The sequence below is a fragment of the Ranitomeya imitator genome, chromosome 6, assembly GCF_032444005.1.
Source record: "Ranitomeya imitator isolate aRanImi1 chromosome 6, aRanImi1.pri, whole genome shotgun sequence".
In the NCBI taxonomy this organism is placed as follows: domain Eukaryota; kingdom Metazoa; phylum Chordata; class Amphibia; order Anura; family Dendrobatidae; genus Ranitomeya; species Ranitomeya imitator.
The window spans coordinates 15730096-15747609 of NC_091287.1; the positions used below are offsets into that span (position 1 = coordinate 15730096).

General features: G+C 45.2%; 1 protein-coding gene across 2 annotated transcripts in view; it reads right to left on the minus strand.

The window, feature by feature from the left end:
• NOS3 (nitric oxide synthase 3) overlaps positions 1 to 17514 on the minus strand; it is a 103973-nt gene that overhangs the window by 40148 nt on the left and 46311 nt on the right. For both annotated transcript variants that reach the window (XM_069729240.1, XM_069729239.1), the window contains exons 4-16: positions 16881 to 17043; positions 16708 to 16799; positions 16088 to 16229; positions 15778 to 15917; positions 14631 to 14805; positions 12446 to 12547; positions 12133 to 12327; positions 11683 to 11762; positions 11376 to 11520; positions 10758 to 10862; positions 10595 to 10662; positions 1418 to 1534; positions 1171 to 1345 (exon numbers count right to left, since the gene is read on the minus strand). In XM_069729240.1, coding sequence (XP_069585341.1) covers positions 1171 to 1345; positions 1418 to 1534; positions 10595 to 10662; positions 10758 to 10862; positions 11376 to 11520; positions 11683 to 11762; positions 12133 to 12327; positions 12446 to 12547; positions 14631 to 14805; positions 15778 to 15917; positions 16088 to 16229; positions 16708 to 16799; positions 16881 to 17043 — 1699 coding nt within the window. The remainder of the gene's footprint in view (positions 1 to 1170; positions 1346 to 1417; positions 1535 to 10594; positions 10663 to 10757; positions 10863 to 11375; positions 11521 to 11682; positions 11763 to 12132; positions 12328 to 12445; positions 12548 to 14630; positions 14806 to 15777; positions 15918 to 16087; positions 16230 to 16707; positions 16800 to 16880; positions 17044 to 17514) is intronic.

Consider the following 17514-nt stretch of genomic DNA (forward strand, 5'->3'; position numbering starts at 1 on the left):
GAAAGGAAAATAAAGCAATTAGCTAGCTCGACTGGCCCTCAGTTAGAACACAGCGTCCTGTCCCTAACTGAAATCACAGCAGAGTGAGCGCAAAATGGCGGCAGCGCTTTTTTATAGTGCAGAGTGACATCATTTCAGCAGCCAATCCAAGCCTTGCCAGTACTTACATGCCCACCATGCTAAACAGGATGTGCCCACACTTTCATTCATTCCTCATTGGCTGCTGCGTTCAATTTGAATTCTGGGAACTTCCGATTCCGGTATCCGATACGCGGGAAGTATCGGAATTCAGTATCGGAATTCCGATACCGCAAATATCGGCCGATACCCGATACTTGCGGTATCGGAATGCTCAACACTAGTCATAGGCGAGACCTGGGCGCACGCACCGCACCGGCCGATCCGACACTCAGCCACCGTCAGGAGTGTAAGAAATGGAAACAGGATGCAAATAATGATACTGATCTACTCTGCCATCAACCAGAGCTGAAATCACAATTCTGCTGCTTCCCTGTGCATTGGGGGAGCGCATATGGTAAGTATGGTAAAGATATAGCTGGTGGAGAAAAACTGGAGACAGGCGCCAAATACCAGCCAGCAGAATTGTGAATGCAGCTCTGGAGGTGGGTGCAGCACAGTTGCTGGACAATATTATACAGCTTTAAATCCTTTTTGTTTTTCTATATTTTCAGATGTCACTTTTTATCTCCACCCCATCCTGACCCAAGAGGAAAGTGATGGAGAACAGGGCGAGGACTAAAGACCATTGTCGGCTTTATCTTCTGGTAGATAAGGATGGGTGGTGTGAGTCTAGGTGATTAATGGCTTCCATCCTCACCCTCTGATTATCTGTGAGAACTAGACAAGTCACAAGGTTTCTTTCCTTTTATGTCATTTAATAGCTTCAGGACATTTTCCACATAAAATGCACAGTAGTATACTGCAGTTTATATTCTGTCCACCAGATGTCAGTACAACACGCTACACTCTGGACTAATAAAAACAACATCTTGCTTTACATCCTGCTGTGAAACAATCCATTCATTAGTGATTTTTTTTTCTTTTACCCAAAGATTCCTGAAGTTGTAGACCTAAATAGTCACAAACATACTGGTTACCGGGGGCACAATCGTATAATGGCATGAGAGTCATATTAAAATCATATCTCACCTTGAACACGGCCTTGGCCCAAGCCCGGAAAGAGTCCTCCTGCCCGCAGAGCTCATCGCCCTCCCCAATCTCCAGGATTCGTTCTCCCCCCAACTCCTCTAGTCGGGTGTCTACAGCGTGTCCAAAGGCACAAAAATGTGGGTATGCTCGAGAACCCAGGCCGAACACCGAGAACCTGGAAATCAGAGATAATGAAGGACGGGCGAGAATAACATGATATGGCTGCCACAGAGAATCGGACCATTACCTGAGCGTCCCCAGGGGCCCCGCACTGTCAGTGTTACTGGATTCCTTCCGCTTCTTCTTCCAGGTTGCAACAAGTTGATCAGTCTGAGAGACACTATTAAATCGCGTCTTATAACTCCTGCAAAATTAGAATATAAATGATAAAAAAAAAAAATTACTAACTGTACAGGGGAAAAGGGCGACACTAGAAAAATATATTCCCACCATGTGTAATATAACTACTATAATACTGCCCCTATGTACAAGAATATAACTACTATAATACTGCTCCTATGTACAGGAATATAACTACTATAATACTGCCCCTATGTACAAGAATATAACTACTATAATACTGCTCCTATGTACAGGAATATAACTACTATAATACTGCCCCTATGTACAGGAGTATAACTACTATAATACTGCCCCTATGTACAAGAATATAACTACTATAATACTGCCCCTATGTACAAGAATATAACTACTATAATACTGCCCCCTATGTACAAGAATATAATTACTATAATACTGCCCCCTATGTACAAGAATATAACTACTATAATACTGCCCCTATGTACAAGAATATAACTACTATAATACTGCCCCTATATACAAGAATATAACTACTACTATAATACTGCCCCTATGTGCAAGAATATAACTACTATAATACTGCCCCTATAAACAAGAATATAACTACTATAATACTGCCCCTATGCACAAGAATATAACTACTATAATACTGCTCCTATGTACAAGAATATAGCTACTATAATACTGCTCCTATGTACAAGAATATAACTACTATAATACTGCCCCCTATGTACAAGAATATAATTACTATAATACTGCTCCTATGTACAAGAATATAACTACTATAATACTGCCCCTATATACAAGAATATAACTACTACTATAATACTGCCCCTATGTGCAAGAATATAACTACTATAATACTGCCCCTATAAACAAGAATATAACTACTATAATACTGCCCCTATGTACAAGAATATAAGTACTATAATACTGCCCCTATGTACAAGAATATAACTACTATAATACTGCCCCTATATACAAGAATATAACTACTATAATACTGCCCCCTATGTACAAGAATATAACTACTATAATACTGCCCCTATGTACAAGAATATAACTACTATAATACTGCCGCTATGTACAAGAATATAACTACTATAATACTGCCCCTATGTACAAGAATATAACTACTATAATACTGCCGCTATGTACAAGAATATAACTACTATAATACTGCTCCTATATACAAGAATATAACTACTATAATACTGCCCCCTATGTACAAGAATATAACTACTATAATACTGCCCCTATGTACAAGAATATAACTACTATAATACTGCTCCTATGTACAAGAATATAACTACTATAATACTGTCCCCCTATGTACAAGAATATAACTACTATAATACTGCCGCTATGTACAAGAATATAACTACTATAATACTGCCCCTATGTACAAGAATATAACTACTATAATACTGCCGCTATGTACAAGAATATAACTACTATAATACTGCCCCTATGTACAAGAATATAACTACTATAATACTGCCGCTATGTACAAGAATATAACTACTATAATACTGCTCCTATATACAAGAATATAACTACTATAATACTGCCGCTATGTACAAGAATATAACTACTATAATACTGCCCCTATGTACAAGAATATAACTACTATAATACTGCCGCTATGTACAAGAATATAACTACTATAATACTGCTCCTATATACAAGAATATAACTACTATAATACTGCCCCCTATGTACAAGAATATAACTACTATAATACTGCCCCTATGTACAAGAATATAACTACTATAATACTGCCGCTATGTACAAGAATATAACTACTATAATACTGCTCCTATATACAAGAATATAACTACTATAATACTGCCCCCTATGTACAAGAATATAACTACTATAATACTGCTCCTATGTACAAGAATATAACTACTATAATACTGCCCCTATGTACAAGAATATAACTACTATAATACTGCCGCTATGTACAAGAATATAACTACTATAATACTGCCCCTATGTACAAGAATATAACTACTATAATACTGCCGCTATGTACAAGAATATAACTACTATAATACTGCTCCTATATACAAGAATATAACTACTATAATACTGCCCCCTATGTACAAGAATATAACTACTATAATACTGCCCCTATGTACAAGAATATAACTACTATAATACTGCCGCTATGTACAAGAATATAACTACTATAATACTGCTCCTATATACAAGAATATAACTACTATAATACTGCCCCCTATGTACAAGAATATAACTACTATAATACTGCCCCTATGTACAAGAATATAACTACTATAATACTACGCCTATGTACATGTAGCTTATCTCTTACATGACCCCATACCACTTGTCGGTACACATGATCCTGTATACAGTGATTAGTGTGGACATGCCGGCTCTGATAAGGCTACTACCGACGCTAGCGTTGTTTGCGCCGCACAACGGGTGCAGCGGATGCAGATTTTCATCGCATCCGCTGCCCCATTGTGAGGTGCGGGGAGGTGGGGGAGGAGTTCCGGCCGCGCATGCGCGGTCGGAAAAAGCAGTCCGTCGGCAGCAAAAAAACGTTACATGTAGCGTTTTTTGCTTCCGGTGGACCGCCACAACACGGCGCAACCGTCGCACGACGGTTGCGACGTGTGGCAATGCGTCGCTAATGTTAATCTATGGGGCAAAAACGCATCCTGCAAACAACTTTGCAGGATGCGTTTTTTCCCATAAACGACGCATTGCGACGTATTGCAAAAAACGCTAGTGTGAAAGTAGCCTAACATGCGTCGTGTGCGCTCTACACGGCCGCTGTGACTTTTCTGAATTATGTGAGAAGATGACTGGGCTCTAAAATTAATCTTTCGCGCTTCCTTCCCGGGGATCCTGTTTCCTGCTGGATGTGGGAGAACTTCACATAATAAATGATTGGTGTCGCCCGTGATCTCAACAAATATGGGAATTGACTATTCCTTTCTGGAGGAGCGGTGTCTGCCTGCTGGATTAATACGGCCACATGGCTGCCATTAGTTGTCACCCAGTTTGACGAGGGAGGTTTTCTTGGATAAATATGGAGCAGAAAGACTCACCAAGCCAGCACCCCATAATGATTCCTGGAGCTTGTGGGAGCCGTCAGCAGCCGGGATACAAGACACGGCCCAATCGATTTCTGGATTTAGTGGTTAAACTTGAAGCTCGTGGATGTCAATGCAAAATCACCAACAAGTCCTCAACTATTATTGGCCATAATACCATTGTCCTCGTATGGGCCCTTATGCTCTAGAGACCAGGTGAGACTGGAACCGATAACGCGTAAAAGTGCCATTTGTTATAGTGCTCAGATACTGTGCCATATGTGGGCCAAGGAAAATGTTCCTACAGTTCTAAATAATAATGCTATATAGTGTTTCCAAAGCGCTACAGGGTAATATTAACATAGCGCATATAGCACTGTCACAAAGGAAATGCTGCCATACAGTGCTCATGTAACTAATAGGTCATATCAGACTAACTTCATTTCCTTCTACAACCCCTGGCAAAAATTATGGAATCACCTGCCTTTTTTTTAACCAAGCGCAGGAGAAAAATTATGGAATCACTCAATTCTGAGGAAAAAATTATGGAATCGCCCTGTAAACTTCATACCCAAAAATAACAGCTGCATCAAATTAGATCTGCTCGCTAGTCTGCATCTAAAAAGGAGCGATCACTCCTTGGAGAGCTGTTGCACCAAGTGGACTGACAGGAATCACGGCTCCAACACAAGAGATGTCAATTGAAACAAAGGAGAGGATTATCAAACTCTTAAAAGAGGGTAAATCATCACGCAATGTTGCAAAAGATGTTGGTTGTTCACAGTCAGCTGTGTCTAAAATCTGGACCAAATACAAACAACATGGGAAGGTTGTTAAAGGCAAACATACTGGTAGACCAAGGAAGACATCGAAGCGTCAAGACCGGAAACTTAAAGCAATATGTCTCCAAAACAGGAAATGCACAACGAAACAAATGAGGAACGAATGGGTAGAAACTGGAGTCAACGTCTGAGACCGAACTGTAAGAAACCGCTGGGATTTCCATACAGAAAAGCTAAACGAAAGCCATCATTAACACCTAAACAGAAAAAACAAGGTTACAATGGGCTAAGGAAAAGCAATCGTGGACTGTGGTGACTGGATGAAAGTGATATTCAGTGATGAACCACGAATCTGCATTGGGCAAGGTGATGATGCTGGAACTTTTGTTTGGTGCCGTTCCAATGAGATTTATACAGATGACTGCCTGAAGAGAACATGCAAATTTCCACAGTCATTGATGATATGGGGCTGCATGTCAGGTAAAGGCACTGGGGAGACGGCTGTCATTACATCTTCAATAAATGCACAAGTTTATGTTGATATTTTGGACACTTTTCTTATCCCATCAATTGAAAGGATGTTTGGGGATGATGAAATCATTTTTCAAGATGATAATGCATCCTGCCATAGAGCAAAAACTGAAAACGTTCCTGGAAAAAAGACACATAAGGTGAATGTCATGGGCTGCAAATAGTCCGGATCTCAATCCAATTGAAAATGTTTCGTGGAAGTTGAAGAAAATGGTCCATGACAAGAATCCAACCTGCAAAGCTGATCTGGCAACAGCAATCTGGGAAAGTAGGAGCCAGATTGGTGAACAGTCCTGTGTGACAATCATTAGGTCCAGGCCTCATAGACTGCAAGCTGTAATGAAAGCCAGAGGTGGTGCAACAAAATACTAGTGATGTGTTGGAGGGTTTTTTGTTCGTTTGTTTTTCATGATTCCATAATTTTTTCCTCAGAATTGAGTGATTCCATAATTTTTCCCCTATGCTTGATTAAAAAAAGTAACCATTACTGAGTAGCACATTTTTTTTATTGATTTCTTTTCGTGTTTCTTAAAGCCAGAAAGTTGCCGTTTGAAATGACTGTAGTTTGGTGCCATGTCTGTGGTCTGCTTTTTTTCTACAAAATTAAACAACTGAATGAACATCCTCCAAGGCCGGTGATTCAATAATTTTTGCCAGGGGTTGTATGACAAAATCACTGACTGGGTGGATCAGGGAAATGCTGTAGATATATACTGCTCAAAAAAAATAAAAGGAACACTCAAATAACACATCCTAGATCTGAATGAATGAAATATTCTCATTGAATACTTTGTTCTGTACAAAGTTGAATGTGCTGACAACAAAATCACACAAAAATCATCAATGGAAATCAAATTTATTAACCAATGGAGGCCTGGATTTGGAACGATAATCAAAATGGAAAATCAAATTGCAGGCTGATCCAACTTCAGTGGAAATACCTCAAAACAAGGAAATCATGCTCAGTAGTGTGTGTGGCCTCCAGGTGCCTGTATGACCTCCATACAATGCCTAGGCATGCTCCTGATGAGGCAGCGGATCTCCTCCCGGACCTGGACTAAAGCACCCGCCAACTCCTGGACAGTCTGTGGTGCAACATGACGTTGGTGGATGGTGCGAGACATGATGTCCCAGATGTGTTCAATCGGATTCAGGTCTGGGGAACGGGTGGGCCAGTACATAGCTTCAATGCCTTCATCTTGCAGGAACTGCTGACACACTCCAACCACATGAGGTCTGGCATTGTCCTGCATTAGGAGGAACCTGGGGCCAACCGCACCAGCATATGGTCTCACAAGGGGTCTGAGGATCTCATCTCGGTACCTAATGGCAGTCAGGCTACCTCTGGCGAGCACATGGAGGGCTGTGCGGCCCTCCAAAGAAATGCCACCCCACACCATTACTGACCCACTGCCAAACCGGTCATGCTGAAGGATGTTGCAGGCAGCAGATCGCTCTCCACGGCGTCTCCAGACTCTGTCACATTTGTCACATGTGCTCAGTGTGAACCTGCTTTCATCTGTGAAGAGCACAGGGCGCCAGTGGCGAATTTTCCAATCCTGGTGTTCTGTGGCAAATGCCAAGCATCCTGCACGGTGTTGGACTGTGAGCACAACCCCCAACTGTGGACGTCGAGCACTCAGACCATCCTCATGGAGTCAGTTTCTAACCATTTGTGCAGACACATGCACATTTGTGGCCTGCTGAAGGTCATTTTGCAGGGTTCTGGCAGTGGTCCTCCTGTTCCTCTTTGCACAAAGGCTGAGGTAGCGGTACTGCTGCTGGGTTGTTGCTCTGCTACGGCCCCCTCCACGTCTCCTGGTGTACTGGCCTGTCTCCTGGTAGTGCCTACAGACTCTGGACACTATGCTGACAGACACATCAAACCTTCTTGCCACAGCTCGCATTGATGTGCCATCCTGGATGAGCTGCACTACCTGAGCCACTTGTGTGGGTTGTAGAGTCTGTCTCATGCTACCATGAGTGTGAAAGCACAACCAACATTCAAAGGTGACCAAAAGATCAGCCAGAAAGCATTGGTACTGAGATGTGGTCTGGGGTCCCCACCTGCAGAACCACTCCTTTATTGAGTGTCTTGATAATTGCCAATAATTTCCATCTGTTCCATTTGCAGAACAGCATGTGAAACAGATTGTCAAACAGTGTTGCTTCCTAAGTGGACAGTTTGATTTCACAGAAGTTTGATTTACTTGGAGTTATATTCTGTTGTTTAAGTGTTCCATTTATTTTTTTGAGCAGCGTAGTATATCTTGACTTCAGCAAAGCATTTGACAAAGTATCTCACACAGTCCTTATTGAAAAAAATGACTAAGTAAGAAAAGGACAAGGCAACCGTTAGGTGGACTCATAACTGGCTTAGTGATCGGACCCAAAGAGTGGATGTAAATGGCTGCACATCCAGTTGGAAGAATATCTTAAGTGGGGTACCAAGGGTTCTATCCTGGCCCTGTATTGTTCAACAACTTTATCAATGATTTAGATGAAGGAATTGAGGGTACACTGATTAAATTTGCTGATGACACAAAGCTAGGAGGGATAGCTAATAATGATGAGCGAATATACTCGTTACTCGAGATTTCCCGAGCACGCTCGGGTGTCCTCCAAGTATTTTTTAGTGCTCGGAGATTTAGTTTTCATCGCCGCAGCTGGATGATTTACATCTGTTAGCCAGCATAAGTACATGTGGGGGTTGCCTGGTTGCTAGGGAATCTCCACATGTACTTATGCTGGCTAACAGATGTAAATCATTTAGCTGCGGTGAGGAAAACTATATCTCCGAGCACTAAAAAATACTCGGAGGTCACCCGAGCGTGCTCGACAAATCTCGAGTAACAAGTATATTCGCTCATCACTAATAGCTGAAACTAGAGAACAGAGAGCGAGGATTCACAAAGATATAAATAAACTGGAGCAGTGGGCAGCAACTAACAGAATGATTTTTAACAGGGAAAATGCAAAGTACTACATCTGGGCAATAAAATTGAAAAAAGCATATACAGAGTGGGAGGAATAGGGCTAAGCAACAGCACATGTGAAAAAGACTTGGGTATACTAATAGATCACAGACTGAACAGGAGTCAACAGTGTGATGCAGCAGCAAAAAGGGCAAATACAATTCTGGGATGTATTAACAGAAGCATATAGTCTAGATCACATGAAGTCATTATTGCCCTCTACTCCTCTTTGGTCAGACCTCATCTGGAATACTGAGTCCAGTTTTGGGCTGCACATTTAAAAAAAAGACATTAACAAACTGGAGCAAGTTCAGAGAAGAGCGACCAGAATGGTGACTGGTTTGCAAACCATGTCCTATGAGGAACGGTTACAGGATCTGGGAATGTTTAGTTTGCAAAAGACAGAGGAAATTTAATAGCTGTCTACAAATATCTCAAGGGCTGTCACATTGTAGAAGGATCATCTTTATTCTCATTTGCACAAAGAAAGACTAGAAGCAATGGGATGAAACTGAATGGGAGGAGACACAGATTAGATATTAGAAAAACCTTTTTGACAGTGAGGGTGATCAATGAGTGGAACAGGCGGCCACAAGAGGTGGTGAGTTCTCCTTCAATGGAAGTCTTCAAAACAGAGGCTGGACAGACATCTGTCTGGGATGATTTAGTGAATCCTGCTGTAAGCACGGGGTTGGACCAGATGACCCAGGAGGTCCCTTCCATCTCTAACATTCTATGATTCTATGGAACTGCTATAAAGTTCTCATATAATAGTGCCATAGAGTGCTCAAATAATACTGCCCTACAGTGCTCATATCATAGTGCCATACTGTGCCCATATGTTACCGCTATACATTGCCCATATAATACCACCATACAATGCTCATATCATACTTCCATACAGTGCTCATATGATACTGTCATACACTGCCCATATGTTATCGCTATAGAGTGCTCATATGATACTGCCATAGAGTGCCCATATAATGCCGCCATACAGTGCTTATGATACCGCCATACAGTGTTCATATAATACCACCAGTGCTCATATAATTCCGCCATACAATGTTCATATCATACTGCGATAGCGAGCCCATAAAATACCGCCACACAGTGGCCATATCATAATGCTATACAGTGCTCATATGATACTGCCTTACAGTGGTCATATACTGCCATACAGTGCTCATATGATACCACCATACAGGGCCCATATAATGCCACCATACAGGGCCCACATAATGCCACCTTACAGTTCTCATATAATACCACCATACAGTGCTCATACTATACAGCTATACAATGCTCATATGATACAGTCATAGAGGGCCCATATAATACCTCTATACAGAGCTCATATAATACCGCCATACAGTGTTCATATCATACCGCGATAGCGTGCCCATATAATACCGCCACACAGTGGCCATATCATACTGCTATACAGCGCTCATATCATACTGCTATACAGCGCTCATATGATACCACCATACAGTTCTCACATAATACCACCATACAGTGCTCATACCATGCTGCCATACAGTTCTCATATGATACAGTCATAGAGGGCCCGTATAATACCACTATACAGAGGTCATATAATACCGCCATACAGTGCTCATATTGTACTGCCATACAATGCACATATAATACAATTATATACAAGTCACCATACAATGCTGGTTGCAAGCCTTAGATGGTCGGACATTCATGGCGCCACCTCACTCTGGCAGGCCGGTGTACTCACTTCTGTTGCTCCGGCTGGAGGGCAGCGATGTTGGGGGACGTCATCTCCATAAGTTCCCGGGCAAATCCCTATGAAGTATAATACCGCATATATAGAAGACGTTGGACTCGGAGAGATTATACCGCGGCTGCAGGAGCAGGTAAGATTTCACCGCGTTATTTACCTCGCCATTTTCTGGTGGGTCACCGTTGCCGAATGTGCTTGTAACTACCAGAACCAGCGTCTCGTGCACCAGGTCCACAGTATCGTACTGATCCATACAGATCACCTACACAGGAGAGATGACAAATGACTGTGACGGCTACAAGGGGCCCAACAACCCCATCACCCTCCACAACTGGAATCTGACTACCAGCGATCTGGAAACATCAAGAGGCAAGAGACAGTTCTGTAATTCCACGCTGCGTCCACTTTAGGTTCCCCATTCTCTTTAGGCCCAAAACTAGGGATGAGCAAGTCGACTGGCAAGACCTGGACCAGTGGCCACGTCAGTAGTCATTGGTCGCAGGACAAGAGCCCTATAGACCGTCTCCTACCTGCAGAATCCTGGCACCTCTTTTGATTTGTAGACCCAGGTTGACGTCATTGCACCGAGTCTACAAATTAGAGGAACTACCAGAAATGCCGCAGGTAGCAGGGAGTTCACAACGCTCCCGTCTGGTGTCCACTGGACCATGGTCCTGCTTATCAAGTCACTTATCTCCACTGTAAACCCAAAACACTCACTGGGACCCACTTACTCAAGTTGTCATGTCCTCGTGCTCAACAACTATCTTCTTACCTTGGGATCAAATGCATACGTGAAGATGTTGCAGAGTTTCTGAGCATAGGTCTCAGAGCGGCCGGTTTCGGTGGCATAGAGGATGGTGGCCTTTACTCTGCGAGCCATGGCCTGACCCATCAGTTTAGCGGAAAACTTCACAGCGCTATAGGGAACAAGGAGAATATATTGATACCTTTTGGGTTATTAGCTTGGACATCTAACACGATGGTGGTGATGGGGTTCCTTCAGGACGGGATGACCCATTATTCCCACAACAGTAGATAAAATCCGCATGTTGAGCTCCTCCAGAATCTTTGTCACTTACTTTGCTACCTCCTTGAAGGTTCTCTTCCTGGTGATGGTGCTCTGAGATCCCTTCCAGATGTGATGCTTCCAAGGGTCAGGCTAAAATATCAAGACTGTCATTAAGAAAGAGTCAAGAAGACAGACAAGAACCTCAGAGCAGAAAACTGTATGGACGGTCGTACATGGCGTTACGTTTTTCGTTCTTACATTTGGTCTATGTATGGTCATTTATCAACAACAGATAATGGCTTGGTGATGGCACCTGGGCTGAGAGGGTCTGAGAATGAAGAAATGTCTCACCAACCATTGACAGTAGCAAGATACCCAACTAGGTACGATCAACTTGATTACTCAAAGGACAGAAATCACAACAGACATTGAAGAACCAAAAGATGGAAATAGTGCTGGAGAAATATGGAGACTCTGACCCCGGAGGTAGAAGACGAGACCTTAGAGTGTTGTCAGGTACCTGGTATAGAAAGGATGGAGAAAGGTGGTAATTGACCATCTCTTGGTGGAATACCGGGGTCAGACTGGCAGACATCGGTGGCATAATCCAGACCCAGTCAGCTGGGCAACCTCCTCGTAGGCGGGTCTCATGTTCCATGTGTTTCATGAAGGACTCTGTCGCTGCATGGTGGTCCACGATGGTGACCTTATCACTCTGAAATAGACATGACGCCAGAACATAATGACAAAAGACTAGGTGACCACCATGAACCCTACACATGGTCGGGTCACACAGGGGAGTCCCCCACTGTGCAGCACAGACGTGGGGTTACCTGGTAGCTATGTAGGACTGCGATGTTAATCTCCAGAGCGGCCCGGTCCTTCCACAGGGATGAGGTTTTCTTGGTGTCCAGTCCGAGCTTCTTGGCCACGTCCTGTAAAGATTGCCGAGGTTTGAATCAATCCGGTAAAGCAGCACTAGTGAGATATTTCTGTGCACAAGTGTTTATAGTACAGGCTTCACGTCAGCGCCAAAATATCTAAGGAAACATCTCAGTAAGTAGAAGAACTTACAATGAGCCAGAACCGGAGCTCCTTGAGCTGGAAGTGTGAGCGCAACCCAGGAGAAATAAGGCTATACGGGACAGATACATGCAATGTATGGAGAAAAGCCTGTGCCCCCACATCCACCTCCAGGAGCTTTCCTGACCTCCCGCTCTACATCCATAGACACCAGCAAAATGACATTCCAAAACCTTACACAGTATTTCTGAATTCTGTCGGGACATGTGGATTTTTTTCCCTGCACTTCTTTTTATGAATCCGAAAATTGTATAAACTTTTTAGCAGCTGCCTGACACTGGAGTTTGCAGGTCGGTTTTAAGTTCATTTTTCACGTTCTTTTCCATCGCAGTTTTTCACTAACGCAGAGAACTCTGCAATGAGAGTAGGGAATGGAAGGCAGGGAGTCTCCCGGGGCAGGTGAGGTAGCACCACTGCGGTACGGACAAGAAAGGAAGGCAGGGAGTCTACTGGGGCAGGCAGGGTATCACCACTACGGTACGGACAAGAAGGGAAGGCAGCGAGTCTCCCGGGGCAGGTGAGGTAGCACCTCTGCGGTACGGAAAAGAAAGGAAGGCAGGGAGTCTACCGGGGCAGGTGAGGTAGCACCACTGCGGTACGGAAAAGAAAGGAAGGCAGGCAGGGAGTCTACCGGGGCAGGCAGGGTATCACCACTACGGTACGGACAAGAAGGGAAGGCAGGGAGTCTCCCGGGGCCAGTGGGCAAGCACCACTATGGTACGGGAAGAAGGGAAGGCAGGGGAGTCTACCGGAGCAGGCGGGCTAGCACCATTATGGTAGGGACAAGAAGGGAAAGCAGGGTATTTCCCGGGGCAGGCAGGCAAGCACCACTACAGTACGGACAAGAAGAGAAGGCAGGAAGTCTACTGGCGCAGGCGGGTTAGCACCACTACGGTATGGACAAGAAGAGAAGGCAGGGAGTCTACTGGGGCAGACAAGCAAGCACCACTACGGTACAGACAAGAAGGGCAGGCAGGGAGTCTACCGGAGCAGACAGGCTAGCACCGCTACGGTACAGACAAGAGAAGGCAGGAAGTCTACCGGGGTAGGCGGACTAGCATCACTACGGTACGGACAAGAAGGGAAGGCAGGGAGTCTGCCGGGGCAGGCGGGGTAGCACCACTATGGTACGGACAAGAAGGGACGGCAGGGAGTCTGCCGGGGCAGGCGGACTAGCACCACTATGGTACGGACAAGAAGGGAAGGCAGGGGAGTCTGCCAGGGCAGGCAGGGTAGCACCACTACGGTATGGACAAGAAGGGAAGGCAGGGAGTCTGCCGGGGCAGGCAGGGTAGCACCACTACGGTATGGACAAGCAGGGAAGGCAGGGAGTCTACCGGGGCAGGCGGACTAGCATCACTACGGTACGGACAAGAAGGGAAGGCAGGAAGTCTGCCGGGGCAGGCGGGGTAGCACCACTACGGTATCGACAAGCAGGGAAGGCAGGGAGTCTGCCGGGGCAGGCGGGGTAGCACCACTACGGTACGGACAAGAAGGGAAGGCAGGGAGTCTGCCAGGGCAGGCAGGGTAGCACCACTATGGTACGGACAAGCAGGGAAGGCAGGGAGTCTGCCGGGGCAGGCGGGGTAGCACCACTACGGTATGGACAAGCAGGGAAGGCAGGGAGTCTACCGGGGCAGGCGGACTAGCACCACTATGGTACGGACAAGAAGGGAAGGCAGGGGAGTCTGCCGGGGCAGGCGGGGTAGCACCACTACGGTATCGACAAGCAGGGAAGGCAGGGAGTCTGCCGGGGCAGGCGGGGTAGCACCACTACGGTACGGACAAGCAGGGAAGGCAGGGAGTCTGCCGCGGCAGGCGGGGTAGCACCACTACGGTATGGACAAGAAGGGAAGGCAGGGGAGTCTGCCAGGGCAGGGGGACTAGCACCACTATGGTACGGACAAGAAGGGAAGTCCTGTTCTATGCACTCGCCTCAGTTATATTGTATCGATAGGAGTCGCACAGGTTCCGCATCCCAATCTCAGTGCTCATGTACCAGCCATTAAATGGCACCGCTGGGAACTCCAGCCCCCCAATCTCCAGGAGCAAGCTGCTCACGGCAGGCAATGCGTACCACTTCAATCCCAATTCTGAAAACCACTCGTAGCTGGAAATCAAAAGAAAAGACAAAAAACGTTAATTAAACAGTTAGATGTGATAAATTGTTTCATTTTAGAGACCATGACCAAAAACAAAAAAATCATCGATCATCAGGAACTATCACACAGGGGATGTCTTTGGAAGTTTGGCACGGAAAAAAGGGGTAATAGAAAAAAAACTGGTGGTCTAGGGCAGTAATGGGTTAATGGGGACAGACATATGTGGTCTAGAATAAGAAAGTGGATACTGGGGATAACTATGGTGGTCTACAATAACAAAGTGGTTAATGGTGACATCCCTGGTGACTAGAGTGGTTAATGGTGACATCCCTGGTGACTAGAGTGGTTAATTGGTTAATAGTGATATCCCTGGTGGGCTAGAGCGGTGAATAAGGACATCCCTGGTGGTCTAGATGGGTGAATAGGGACATCCCTGGTGGTATAGAGTGGTTAATGGTGACATCCCTGGTGACTAGAGTGGTTAATGGTGACATCCCTGGTGACTAGAGTGATTAATTGGTTAATAGTGATATCCCTGGTGGGCTAGAGTGGTGAATATGGACATCCCTGGTGGTCTAGAGTGGTTAATGGTGACATCCCTGGTGGTCTAGTGTGGACAAATGGTGAAAGCAATTATGGTGGTGTAAGGCAGTGCATGGATTTAAAGGGGTTTTCCACTTCTGTTAAAATCACATTTAGCTATATTTTAATACACACACATATAAAGGGGCTGGCTTAGATATTAGAATTGTGACCTCCAGCCCCCTTCACACACCGCACTAATCACCTGCCGATCCCGGTAAAGCTGAATACTGGGAAACCTTTGACACTACTAGTCCTATTATGAACAGATCTAAAAGTATTATTAGCTAGTGGACAGCCCCTTTACATCCCTGGCGGTCTAGAGGTGCTCAGAAATCAATATATCTGGGGGTCTACAGATATTACGACTCGCAGCCATGCAGGACTTTGTGCCTTACTTTGGGTGTCTGAGAGGCACCTCCAAGACAAGTTCAGGTGGAATTTCAAAGATTTTTGGGTCATCTCCATTGGCTTGTAAGAGAAGAGGCAACACGTCAAATCGGCCACCTTTTGGTTTCCAGCCCAGCTGGACACATAACTGTAAGGTGGAAAGTGCTGATTAACGCCTTTGACAATCGTTTACCATTGAAAAGGAGAAATATAAAGAATCACTGACTGTAGAGCAGAAGATGGTGAGAACAAGGAAGACATAAGCAGGGGGAGAATTAAGGAGTTCAGCACTGGGGGAAAAAAGTACAATAATCGTACCTCGGTCAACTCCACATTCATGGGATCTCCCACCACAGTCTCGTCCTCCTGTCTGTATCCCGCATAGCGGATTAACTGGCTGTTCCAGATCCTGAAATCTGACGTCCCATCTTTTCTCTGGGGGAAGATGGTGATCGCCGACCTGTGCTCAGAAAGACATAAAAAAAACATGAAAAATCCATAAAAGTGACGCCGACCAAGATGCCTGATATGAGGGCAAGTTCTAGAACCACACCGTACATCCCCTGCATTGTCAGCCATTATCAGGAGAACCAGGGGTCGTCCAGCTTCATACAGAATATTAAAGAGGGGCTCCCACTTAGGAAGATCTATTGTTAGACACCCTGTTAGGGAATTCTGGGGTATTAGAGGGTCCTCTGTTCTCGATCCTCGTATTTTAGCCATCTTGTAATACTTAGTTTCTCCTGTGGGGGAGCTGCAGGGAGACTCAACCCTTACTGTCAGGTTTCTCCACCAATTGCTTCATCAGGGGGACACTTTGTATTGCAATCATCTTATTGTCCAGGGACTGCGTGGACAACCCCTTTAATTTCTACGTATGGTGGGCTCCAGGGCTGTTCTGAAGACCCCCCTCAGAGACTACTATGAATACAACATACCTGATATTGCCTTTGTTGGTGGAGTATTTGATATGGTTGCAGATGTAGGTGAACATCTCGTGGGTGGTCCTGCAGTCTCTGGCGTCAAACAACTACAGAGATACAAAGTATCCAGAGCTCGGAATGTTTATAAACACAACGATCCACATTAGAGCCCCCCGGACTGGGAGTACCTGAAGCTTGGACCACTGTATCCGGCCCACGCACCGCGCGGCGTTCCTCCAAGCCTGCTTGGCGCCAAAGATCAGCTCGCTCTCCTTGAGCTGATAGGTCCCTGTGGCGAGGACCTCCTGCTCCACCTCCTTCACCCGCTCGATGTGCGACTTCGCCTGGGACCTAAGACGGATACAAATGGGTTTTAGGTGATTGGGCGACTTTTATTTTTGTAAATTTGCCCTTGTGCAAAATGTGCGTTGGGGGGTCAAAGCATTGGGGGGTCTTCTCTTGGGTAGGGGGATGTCACACACTACCACCATTGCTGCCACAGTGGCCATTATATGCACAAAAACGAATTGTTGGAGTTTCACTTTAACCCCTTCCTGATACGAGACTACGAGAGCGTTGTGGTGTAAGGAGCGCGCTCTGGAGTCGAGGACAGCGGAGATCAGTGCTGGCTCCGATCGCTGCTGTTTAACCACTTAAATGCCATTGTCAATCCCCCGACTGGGAGATTTAGGTCACACGATCCCGCCGTTGCCCCGACTCGGGTGCCAATCGCTTTCCTCCTGCAGGGTGCTGCTGACGGATTACCCTTGTGATCAAACACAGGGTCAAAAGTGAAATAAAAAGTTACTAAAAATCGCAACA